Raw genomic sequence first — 12,970 nt, 5'->3', positions numbered from 1 at the left:
CTCACACTTGACAGCAGTCGTTGCCAGAGGCTCAGAGTTTCCTGTCTTTTCCCGATCCCCTGGTCAATAGCCACACCCCGGGACAGGCATCCCTGTTGCCTGCCTACGATACCATCCGTAATTCTATCATTAGCCATAGCATCCCGGATTCAGAGCAGCCTGGTCAACATGGACTCATTTGCCTCGCATGTGAACTCTCTACGCAGCTCACGCAGCTTGCCCAGGGATAATAGGGATCGAGTGACGTTTTCTGGCTCTGTCTCTTCTGCTGGATGTGAAGGTCCTGCCTCTTCCTCGTCATTCACTATGCGGATTTTCTTTTCTGAACAAGGGCGACTGCCACCAGCTTAGGCTGTCCTTCTGGTCCAGCAATGGCTTGCATGCATACGGTGCCTGTTGATTTTGTGAAATACAAATTGTGTTTCGTATCAGGTAAATAAAGGTAACCTGTGTAATTGTAATTGTGAAATGTGTGGAACGCGGCCGTGGGACAGTTATAAAGATGAGTTCTAATAAACAACCGTGGAAAGCAAAGCATGGAAGAAGGCCTTTGAACCAATCTTTTGTTTGCAATTAACTATTATAAGTCTTAAGCTGTTTTTGTAATAAGAACCTTTGAATTATAGCTTTAGAATGTTGCTTTGTATTAGGGATTTTAAACTGTAGCTTTAGAATGCATAAAGGATTTAAACAAAAGAAGGAAGTGAACCCATCCCAAGCTCCTATCGAAACGGCAAAAACATCCTGAAAAAGGAAGATGGACATCAATGTCACTGATTACTGATTTAGAAAGGGAAGCTGGACATCATTGTCATAGATTAATGGTCCTAGAAAATAGATGCTGGACTCCACATCTGTCAGCTGGGCCCCACCATCTGGGATATACATCCTGGGATATTGAAACATGGAATAGATCACAATAGAGTATAGAAATTGGAAAGGAACCAAACATCAGCAAGGCCTTTGACACTGTCTCCCACATCATACTCCTGGAAAAGCTGGCAGCCCACGGCTTGGACAGGAGCACTCTTTGCTGGGTTAAGAAATGGCTGGATGGCTGGGCCCAGAGAGTGCTGGTGAACGGTGCTGCATCCAGCTGGCGACCGGTCACCAGTGGTGTCCTTCACGGGCCTGTGCTGGGACCTGTTTTGTTCAATATCTTCATTGATGACATGGATGAGGGTATTGAAACCTTCATTAGTAAGTTTGCAGGTGGCATCAAGTTGGGGGCATGTGCTGATCTGTTGGAAGGGAGAAGGGCTCTGCAGAGAGACCCAGAACGGTTGGATGGATGGTCAAAGTCCAATGGGATGGAGTTTAATACGTCCAAGTGCCAAGTCCTGCATTTTGGCCACAATAACGCCCTGCAACGTTATTGGCTGGGGAAGGTGTGGCTGGACAGTGCCCAGGTGGAAAAGGACATGGGGGTACTGGTCGACAACAGACTGAACATGAGCCAGCAGTGTGCCCTGGTAGCCAAGAAGGCCAACGGCATCCTGGTCTGTATCAGGAACAGGGCGTCCAGCAGGAGCAGGGAGGTCATACTTCCCCCGTACTCGGCACTGCTGAGGCCACACCTTGAATACTGTGTCCAGTTCTGGGCCCCACGTTTTAGGACGGCCGTCGAGACGCTTGAGCACGTCCAGAGAAGAGTGACAAGGCTGGTGAGGGGCTTGGAACACAAGCCCTATGAGGAACGACTGACGGACCTGGGGTTGTTTAGCCTGGAGAAAAGGAGACTCAGAGGTGATCTTACTGCATTCTAAAACTTCCTGAAATGTGGTTGTAGTCAGGTGGGGGTCGGTCTCCTTCTCCAGGCAACAAATGCCAGAACGAGAGGACACAGTCTCAAGCTGCGACAGGGGAAATATTGGTTGGATTTTAAGAAGTTTTTCACAGAAAAAGTAATACAATATTGGAATGGCCTGCCTGGGGAGGTGGTGGAGTCACCATCCCTGGATGTGTTCAACAAAAGACTGGATATGGCACTTGGTGGCGTGGTTTACTTAAGGTGTTTGGGGCATGGGTTGGACTTGATGATCTTGAAGGTCTCTTCCAACCTAGTTATTCTGTGATTCTGTAAGCATGGTGCAGACAGTGCAAGCCGTATAGAGAAAACTTAGCAGAACTAACAAGAAGATCATGCTGCCCTTAACATCTAGAGGGAACTCAACATTCTCAAAAACTGTTGTAGCAGGCCTGAAGGGCTGGAAAACAACATTCTCTCCTCTTCACCCCACAGGCTTGATGCCTTATACTTTTCAAATCCTGTACTGCATTAGTGCATAACTCTGAACTCCATATAAAGTGTTAGCCATCTGTCTCCACATTTTAGTCAGACAAAACGACCACTCTAGTCTTGAGATCCAAGGACACCCTACTGCCTCAGGCCCTGGAAATGATAAACAAAAGAGAAGTGGGGGAGGGGAACAAACTGGGGGCATATGACTTCATTACCTGAAGCTGTAATTGGAGGATTTACCCCTGATATGTAAATGGACCAAACTTATATCTGTCTGGAAAACTCATGACCATCGTCCATCTTGGGTGTAGCCTCTGAGGCTTCTGACTGCCCAAGGTGTGCCTTTTGAAGGCCTTTAATAAATACCTACTTTTATTCTCTTAACCTTGTCTAGCCTCTGTTCCAAGTAGCCACTCCAAGGCATCAGGCTGTGTGCCATTATTAATGAGGCCCCAGAGGTAGCAGCCCAGGCTAGGACAGGCAAACAAGACTGAATACACATTCCAAATGAAACTCATTGTCTCTGATGTTACCATGCCATAAACGCAGAAAATCAGCAAAGCAGCTTTGATTCCTCTCCTGATCATAAAGAGAGCATCATGATGAGCAAATACTTCCCCCAATGCAGAAATATGTACAGGGCACAACATGCATGTGAATACACCAAGAAACATGATGATCAGGAAAGTTGCCATACCCCAATACACAAATGCTTTAGAACAAAACTGTAATTCCGACCTCTCGCGAGCCTCACATTGGGCGCCAAAAGATGTGCTGGTTTAAAAGTAAACCGGCAGGGGAAATGAATCCCATTCAACTACCTCAAGAGAGATTACAGGTCGGAGCTACAATTTACTGGAGATTACAAAAAATACAATGAAACAGAGAAAACTGGCTTTAACCCACAAAGTCGGAGTCTATATTGGCACACTGTTCGTAAGTTGAGGGTCACAGTACTGTTGAAATTCTGGTCTTCCTCTGGATCCATCAAATGGAGGTGCCCCATGTGCCCAAACCCAAAGATTATATATATGCTCAGGTTCAGGTGAGAATGCTCAGTACCTCCCCCAGGACAGGGAGTTTCACAGTGGAGGAATGTAATACTGTGAGTCGTGGGATATTCTGGGAGTCTTTGATGGTCTAAGTCCTTGCAGCTGTCTATTACCCTAGTGCCATGGAGTCCATTATGGCCCAATAGCAAAGATAACCCCTCCCCACCCCCCACCCAGGCTGGTGCTTCCCCAGAGGAGAGTCATCAGGGCTGAGTCATTTGTGTGAAGAAAAGAAACACTACCCCACCTTTGAAGGTTTGCCTCTACTCCCTTATGTCATTTAACACCCATCTTGTAACCTGAGGTGTTGGGTGTACAGGAGGCAGCTACTGCAACTGATCTATCATTAGCAGTTATTCAGGAATGACACAGAGGGTGGTACAGTACAGTTTGCTTACATGCACATAGTGCTAAACTGGCACCCTACTCCCGTTACCAGGACACCCAGGTCCAACAGGAGGTGGATGCTTCCATCACAGTGCACCATGGTGAAACCACCCTTGGAAAGCATGCATGTAGCCTCACACACAGCATCTTCTACAGTTTTAGCAGCAGCCTACACGGCCTTTCTGTACATTGGCGTACCACTGCCAAAGAGCTGAGACTTTGCTCCCTACAAGACACAGGAGACACTGCTAAGCGCTTCCAGCTTCACACAAACAGGCCAATCACTATCTATCTCTGAAATGCTGTTATCTGGCTGAAACATTCCACATACTTGCATTCCAGGGAGACACCTTTTTGTTAGAGATATAGTTAGTAATTCATGCAGATAGAATTATATAAAAAGGAATATGTATAAAAGCATCTCTAATTTATAATGGCATCCTTTCTTGCTGGTAACTGAATGGACATACAACCATGATAATAACAGGCTTGTAGCTTTTAAGAGAAAAGACTATGACTTTTACAGTATATCTAAAAACGAACTTACTGTATATAGGGGAAGGGAGAGGGAGGAATTTTTATCCTCAGGATGGCGAAACCGCGGCAGATGGGCAGAGAGGCACCACAACATTTACATGCGAAGGAAACCTCGGATGCACAGGAGATGGGCATTCACAAAAGCATGTGCCCCGTGACACGCCCAAGAGATGATGGCCTGGACAAGATACCTATCTGAGATGACTAGAGCCATCAACACCTTCCATCTGAATGCCAGATTCTGGGAATCGGGGAAGTGTATTATTCAATTCCCGGACGAAGGCTTTGTGCAGCCCAAACCGAAGAAAGAAACCAACTTGAATATGAAGAACTCAGAAAGAAACAAAGGGACTCTGCCGCGGGCAAATTAAATCACATAAGAACCGCTGCCTCGGAGCAGCCAGTGTGGATGAGGGGGACGGTGCGATAGAGACCATTTCCCACGTTCACCCAGCTTACCTCCCGGGAGTGTTATGCTGTCCGTTTGATTATTGGCTGTCGGGACTGTATTACGGTCGCGAAATAAATTCTTTTTATATTTTTATTATAATTGGGCATATTTTCATTTTTACCTATAACAGTTTGAACTTGCAGAACTACTTCCCCTCAGTAAAACACCCAAGACGGAGGTGATATCCCCATGACAAATTTTTATTGTGCAACTGCTGCTCAAAGCTTTTATTACCTTCCACAGACACACGGCAAAAAAAAAATTACACATCAGAAGCTGCTAGATTGATGGGCAACAGATGAAATCCATTCAGTGGCGATTGTACACGTGCAGCAACTCCTGAGGTGCCAAAATCTTAGCCAGGTGGCCAGTCCAACTGACGGCCACCCAGAACGGGTAGATGTATCCGACAGACAGACTGCCCACCCTCGGGCCCTTCATCCACAACCATCCGGAATCCATTGGTCAGGCCCAGGTGAGCAACACACATCTCGCCAACAATCATTACATGCCCAAGAAGCTGGAGAAGGAAGTACAAACCCATAAATAAATAAAATCAAAAGAAAAAGGAACACATAATGAGGGCAGAGGGCAGGAAGGGAAGGAACGAGAGCAGAGAACCACCCAGAGAAAGCAGCTAGCCAATTCCTAGCAATTCAATCATTGCATGTCAAATTAATGGCCGTCCAACCGCCGGCAACTGAAGCGTTCCAAGCAAAGTTACCAAGACCAATTATGCATGCCATAGGGGCAAAAAGAGCTAGGCAATTTTTCTCAAGCTAAACAGCAAAGGACTACAAAACAGACACACAAGCTGACTTTGTCTCCAGGTTAAAGCCCCCACTGTGTCTTCAGGCAACATCACCAAACCTGGTGGAAAATAAACTTTAGGCTGCCTTTTGCGTGGGCTTACAAAGTCTTTGAACATGGCTTTCATAGCTAAAAGCAAAACATCCAGCACCTCTCAACCAGCTTTGTCCTTCCTTGCCCCTGACCTGCCAAAACCCCAAGCACTCTTCTGCATGTTAGAAGTTCTACTACTCTCACTCTAAACCACAACAATAGGCACCAGACTGTGCTCCAAAACAACACTGCATTTTGCACCAGAAGTACATACCCAGGAACCAGCACTGCTTGATAGCACTGCTTTTAGTCAAAAAGCTCAACTCCATTACAGGCTAGAGGCAAAAAGATGATAGCGCCAGAAAACCCAAAGAAGCCTACTGTGCTCTATCAAGAGGGAAAAGGGGGATGGGAAAGAGTCTAGTAAATGAGGAACTATCTACAGGTACAATATAGCATACAGAAAGCTTACACGGTACTTACAGATTCACCAGAACCTCCTGCTTCAGACAACTCGATAATTGGCTCCTTAGGCATGACTAGGAAAAGCGATAGATCATGGAGCGTACGGCACTGGAGGAAGATTAAACAGTTAAAACATAACCAGCTTCAGAGAAAGCTAAGAGCTAATGCAAACCCATCTGCCTGGCGGAACTTCTACAGAAGCAGATTACCAGATACCCCAAACACAAGCCAGAACATTGATTTTTTTCTTGCATGATTATAATGCTTTCTATACCCAAAACACGACATCTTTACAGAGCGCCCTCCAGAAGTGGGATTTGTCATGCAAGACGATGGGCACAAGGCGATGGGCAACTACTTATGACTAGCAACTTGTGATCAGTGATGTTTTAGTTCAGGCTTATTCTTTCCACAGCAGGTTTCCTATTGGCTTTGTGTGGTCTACGTAGAGGCAGGAGACAAATGGCTTAACTGAATCCTCAAAGAGTTTAGTGAAGTGGAAGAGCAGCGGCCATTCGTTTCCCACAGGACAAGGGAGCTCAAGTATCGAACACACGCATAATGACAGGAAGCCTGCAAGTGCATAGGACGAGTCTGTCTTCTATACCCCCATCCAAGCTCTGCCTTTAAAAGCAGAAGGCATCCCTAACTGGTAACTTTCAGCATTCTAATAACTAAGTCATATGGGATATTACCTTAAAGTTAACATCGCATAGGCAACGGCTGTATTGGTTTCCCCCCCGGGCTAAGCAGCTCACTCTAGTTTCCAGTACCAACACTCGTGACCCTTGCAAGCATGATGTTATCACGGTCTTACTTCCCCACAGAAACAAGTTCTGGAAAGCCGTTGCAGCCTGCAGGATGACCATTTCGTACTTCTTAATTTTTTTTTATTTTTTTTTTTTTACTAGAGAAAGCCGGAATTCCTTGTCCTAATAATCCAGTTTGCGGATTCAGAAGCAAAGCCTAGCACAGCAAAGCTGCGAAACCTCTTCGAAGCTGTTAGGAGGCACATTGAGGCCAAGTTACCGTCAGAGGTCCTTATCTACGCGCGCACACGACACGGTGGGGGTGGAATGCGAGGCGAGTCCGGACAGCTCCAGCAACCCAGTACGCCCGCGGCAGCCGGAGGGGTGGGGGTGCGGCTCAGAACAAGCTTAGGGGATGGTGCAGTAGAGAGCGCCACAACCCAGAGAGGTCCCGTCCGTCCCCCGTCCCTGCACCCACCCGCAGCAGCACCCTGCCGCTCGCGCGGGCACCGCGCGCCGGGTCCTCGGCTCAGATGCCCGCAAGCGCGGGACGAGGGGGAGAGGGGGGAAGGGAAGAGGAACCGCGCACAGAGCAAAGGTACGGCTACCTCCTCGTCCTCGTCGCTGACGATAGTAGAGAAACGCCTTGCCGATAATCTTTCCGAAGACAGTAGTGGCGCCACCGGGGCCAGAGGCCAGCACCCCCACACTCTCGCCAGCCAAGGACAACGCCCGTGTCCGCCCCGACACTTCCTCCACTAAGCCGGGCCCTTCGCGGCGCCCATTGGGCCGACGGATCGTGGCCCGCGTCTCGATTTGCTGTCTCGCCTGTCGTTTCCGCTTTCCCCCGCCCCCTTGGCGAGTCCGCCCTCGTCGACCTGATGCCCGCGGGGCGCGGAGGGATCTGCCCCGCGTAGTGCTGCGACCCAGAGGGCGGGCTACGAGGTCGCAGAAGAGGCTGTAGTAGCTACAAGTACTGTTTCTTGCTTTTTGTTACCGCATCGAGTCCACTCCAAAGGTGCCTGTGCCTTTTTGCTGCTGCTCCCTCCAGTCAAATGACTGCTTTGGCCAGGACAGGCCTGGCTTTAACTTCTCAGGACATTTTGAAAAAACAACTGAAGTTGCTCTACATTGTTTGCTGAAAGCCCCTCTTACATGGCAGACATTTCTAAGCTGCACTTCTGGAAGCAAATAAAATGTAAAGCGTGCATTCAGCACTGCTGGCTTGAGGGCTCAGGAGAGTAGGATTTGCCTTAAGCTGGATAGGAGGCTTTTAGAAAAATAGGCAGTGCCCTCAAAGCTGCCCAAGGGTGGTCTGTGGTGCCCTGCACCCCTGAGGACAGTGAGCATATTGAATGGTTCACACAACTGTCTTGTAACATATACGAACCCTGCTTTCCTCTATATGGGGCTAAGGAGATCCTTGGCCGCCTTTGAGGCAAGAGCACATTGTCCTATTTTGCAAAGCTGCTTTCCAGCCGATCGGCCTCCAGCATGTACTGGTGCATGGGGTTGTGCCTCCCCAGGCGCAGGACTTGTGTATTCACAGGTTCCTCGGGTGGTCTCAAAAGAGATCTTTTCCTATGATGGAAGGGACTTTGTTCCCCAAGCCCCTGCCTTGAGGTTCAGGGTCCCAAGAGGTTTGATAAACGTGCCAGTGAAAACAGAGGAAAATGAATCGCCGGGTACCACAGCCTTCTCCATGTTGCTGGCCACTAGACCTCCTGGCTTATTTATCAGCGGGGGCCGGGCACGTGGGTTGCATATGCTTTCTTTAGTCTTATTTTCTGACCAATGCACCTGTGGAAGCCCATAGTATGATTCTTTACATCCCCTGCCAAATTCAGCTGCAGCTTTGCCTTAGTTTTTCTGATCCCATCCCTACAGACCTGGGCGGCATCTTTAGATTCTTCCCAGAACGCGTGTCCCTGCTTCCACTACCTATGCGTTTCCACTTTGTGCTTCAGCTCGACCAGAAGACAAGGCCGTTACTCAGACACGCTCATCTCCTGCCGAACTTGCCTGATTTCTTACGTCGAACTTATCCTCTTAATCAGGTGGCCTATAGTAGATACCAAGCACAAGGTTTCCTTTGTTGGCTTGTGTGGGATGATGACCATGGAGCCAGAAAAGCGTTAAGGCCTAAACCGTGTAACCTCCACCTTATCTTTACCGATGGAGAGCCACATAGATGAGGTCAAGAAAGGACAATATGGCCAAAGGAGGAGTTCATGGGCAGCTAGGATAGCCCTCTTTTGGCTCTGATGAACGGCATGAAATGGAAGGAAGTCTTAAGAGCAGAACTTTGAAGGACACCAAGGCCAAAAAAGTAACCTTTGCCTGATTAAGGGTCATTTAAGTATTAAAACGCACACTCATGCATATGCTAATAAGCTTACTGAAGTACATGCTACCACCACGTATCTATCACTCAGCTCTCTGCTTAGATCATGCTATATGTAAGGAGAAGCAGATTGAGCTGTATATAAGGAGGGCAGAAATTTCAGCTAGGTAGCAGGAATTCCCAAAAGATATCGGGGACAGTTGCCGGTCTGTTCTCTTCTCCTCCTCCCAAGTGGGGCCACCCTCTTGGGAAGCTTCTGCATGCCATTGCTATTATTAGTATTGCATGGGTTAGCACAATGTTATTAGAGGTCTATCACACCTAGTGCATTTCTCAATGGCAGTTGCAAATGTCTATTTCTGTAACTTCAGAAAAGCACTCTGTTCCTGAATCTGTGCTTGCAATGGTTCTTAGAGAACGCTAGCAGACTTACAGCGCTGAATTGGTTGTAATCAGAAATTAAGCCTAACCTCACCCAGTCCCACTGATCTCTGAGGACCAGCAGGAACGCAAGGGGCTTTATTTTCTGACAAATTTCTTACTCTTAATGCAACAGCTTGGCCTCTAATTTTCACCCATAAGCTCTCAACCTGTTCATCGCTGTCTTTCAAAGACAGCTCTGTACAGGAAATCCCTCTTATTTTTGGTTTACATAGAGGGCCACCTCCGCTCCTCCTTCCTTCTGACCAGCCATTGATTGCAGAGCTCCAGTCATTTGAGTTGTCCCAGCACATTTCTACTATAGTGATTACATTGTTAGCTTTACCGTCTGCACAGTGGTTTCCAGCTCCTCTTTCTTATGCATACTGCATGCATTGGTACAGAGGCACTTCCGTTGAGCTGTTGACTGTGTCACTTTTTTGGACAAGGATCAAGCCCCAATTCCTTTGCAGCATTTCTCAAGTATTCCCCTCTTGTTTCCCAACACATCACCAGCCCCTGGCTCTTCTCTGTTGCTCAAAACTCCATCGTCTTTCCCCACGGAGTCTTGTTTAAAGCCCTCCTTGTAAGTCTCACCAGGGTGCTGGTGAAGATCCTCTTTCCCAACTTGGTCACATGAATCCCATCAGCTCCCAGCAGACCCGGCTTCTCAAAGGCAGATCAATGATCATAGAAGCCAAAACCTTGAGTATGGCACCAGCTACGCAACCCAGCATTCAGCTCTTCAGTCCGTCTCCTCCTTCCTGGACCCCTTCCTCAGACCGGACACCAATAGAGGCGACCATCACCTGTGCTCCCCATCCTTTTAGCATCGCTCTTACAGACATAATAGACTCCTGGGAGGGTTCTAAGTTGCCTTATCTGACGCTACAGAGAAGAGTAGGAGCGGGTGATGATCTGTAGGGTTCACCAGCCTCGGCAGCCTCTCAGTGACACCATGAATGCGAGCTCCTGGTAGGCAGCAGAGCTCTCTAGAGAAATCGGCTGGGTGGGAAATGGCTGTCTCGGTGTTTCTCAGGAGGGAATCTCCAATTACTAATACCTTTATGTGCTTCTCTGGTCACACTGGTTCTAACGTAGGCAGGTGGTTAGGTCAGCTTTGCATGGTTGGCTTTGTCCTGGGTCCTGTCCATTACTCATGTGCTCTTCAGTCTCCTAAACCAGGAGCATCCTGTCGGTTCTGTAGGGGCACTTCAGGAGGTGGGGGAGGGTTCTTCCTCCTACCCTGAGCACAGAAATGCATCCGGTCTCCTTCATCTCAGGAGTTAATTGTGTCAGTCACCCCGAGGTTACATTCTGACTTACCTTCCTTTTGTGCACTCTGAAGGCAGGCCGTCGCTCAGCCTGGGACAGCGTACAATACCTGGCATCGAACTCCTGTCCGTGTACCTGGATTCCCTGCTTCCTGTCAATCTCCTCTTTTAAAACTTACTCGTCCAAGGAGATCTTTCTGCTGGGCACACTTGCAGCTATGACATCCACGGCTGCCTTCGGGTTCTAAGGGGGACTTCAAGGTACTGGAGCTCTTGCCCTGCCCTTTGTTCATTGACCCTGTCCATCACTCCCGCACAGGGCTGCTGATTATTCTCTCCCTCTCCCTCCTCGCACCCTCACTGTGGCAGCAGCTCTCTGACCACAGAGAGCAACACATAACTTTCCCAGGCCTTTCTGAGGAAGGCTGTGAGAAGATCAGAGAAAAGAATGAGAAACAATTCTTATCTTCACTTGCTGCACCTGTTATTGTGAACATGTGGAATGTGTTATGGAGATTTGTTTACCAAAGGGTGGTTTCTTAATTAGCCAATGGTGATGGTGTTTGGATTCAAGGGACAATTAGGTCCAGGTGTATCGGAACTGTCTATAAAAGCAATGGGTTTCTTAATAATCATATATATATAAATATACATATATACATATATACATATACATATATATATATATATATATAAAATAAAGAGATTGATCAGCCTTCTGTGAATCACGGAGTTAATGGTAATTATTTCCAGTTCGGGGATGCCCTGCCGCAACACCGTGCTTTCAGTTTAAAGCCCTCCTAATGAGGTCGGCTATCCTACTGGCAAAAATATCTTTGCTCCGCTTAGTGAGATGGAGCTCCGCTCTCCCATGCAGATGCTGATACAAAAACAGGGTCCCGTGTTCATAGAACCCAGAACGCTGCTGCAAGCACCAGCTCCACGGCCAATTATTTACCCGCATTATCAGCGCCCTTATCCTACAACACCTGGACGGCATCAAAAGCATCGGTGGTGGGTTGACCTTGGCTGGATGACAGGTGCCCACAGAGCCACTCTATCACTGCCCCTTCTAAGCTTGACGCAGAGAGAAAAGAAGATGGAAAACAACTCACAGGGTGAGATAAGGCAGTCTACTAAAGGAAAAGAGAAAGTTTTTGCATGAAAAACCAAACAAGAAAAACAAATAATTATATCCTCTAGTTCCCATCAGCAAGCACTTTCCAAGAAGCAGGCCTTCAGCACGCGTAGGGGTTGCTCCAAAACGGAAACGTTGTAAATAACAAATGTGCCCCCTTCCCCCTCCTTAACGTAGCTTTTATTTCTGAGCTGAAGTCATATGGTACAGAATAGCCCTCAGGCCAGTTTGGGTCACCTGGTCTAGTGGTGTCTCCTCCCAGGATCTTGCCCACCCCCAGCCTACTGATGAGGGACAGAATGTTGGAGAGACAGCGCTGATGCTGTGCCAACACTGCCCAGCAGTAGCCAAAACACTGGTGTGTTATCAACACCTTTCTAGTTACCAATGCAAAGCATGGCACTGATGGCCGCTATGGGGAAAACTAATTCCATCTCAGCCACACCCAATACAAACTCCACCCCTTAATTCACACCATTTGCATCATACTCAGATGCCACAGAATTTTATATATATATAGATATCTGTCTTCTAATAATTCCGTTGTATTTATTTGTCATGACTGCAATCCCTTCTTACCAACGCTTAGAACTTAAACTCCATGCTTAAACCATCATTATGCCCAACACACGTATACATTTTCATTAACTACCGTCCCCCTTCCTTTCAAAGATCGATATTATTTTCCCATTCCATGGGTTTCCTCCACCCCTCTGGATGTTTACAAACAGGCCATGACTTGGGCTCCATTCCATCAAGATGGGTGCTCGGGGCAGAAGCGACACACACGATCGTTTGGCACCCTTGCCTGGGCTATTGTTGCACTCTCCTCACGCCTCGTAAAATTCACTCATCGTAGGTTCATGCCACTCCTGCTACTTTACTCCCTGCAACATCCAATTTACACTCATTATTTCCCCCCAAGGTTAAATCTCCTTGAGACACACACCAGGTCTCCCCATCCTTCTGCATTACCCACCAAGTACACCCAGGTCCCTGAGCAAAGACAATCCCATTAATAGGTTTGCCTTTTCCCATGGGAGGAGAATTCCACACCAACCTCCTCAG

The 12,970-nt window shown here is 47.7% G+C and overlaps 1 protein-coding gene across 45 annotated transcripts in view; it reads right to left on the bottom strand.

The window, feature by feature from the left end:
- The window catches only part of LOC135289121 (uncharacterized), a 262,105-nt gene that overhangs the window by 134,170 nt on the left and 114,965 nt on the right, over positions 1-12,970 (bottom strand). For 43 of the 45 annotated variants that reach the window (XM_064402475.1, XM_064402478.1, XM_064402480.1 and 40 more), the window contains one exon: positions 5,996-6,085. The exons of 1 other annotated variant lie outside the window; for it this stretch is intronic. In XM_064402475.1, the coding sequence (XP_064258545.1) occupies positions 5,996-6,085 (90 nt within the window). Of the gene's footprint in view, positions 1-5,995; positions 6,086-6,672; positions 7,329-12,970 lie in introns of those variants that run through there. One more of the 45 variants, XM_064402491.1, reaches the window with a different exon arrangement.

This window comes from Passer domesticus, chromosome W, assembly GCF_036417665.1.
Source record: "Passer domesticus isolate bPasDom1 chromosome W, bPasDom1.hap1, whole genome shotgun sequence".
NCBI lineage: Eukaryota > Metazoa > Chordata > Aves > Passeriformes > Passeridae > Passer > Passer domesticus.
Note: the sequence above shows the minus strand (reverse complement) of the source record. Positions and strands in the feature narration are given on the sequence as shown.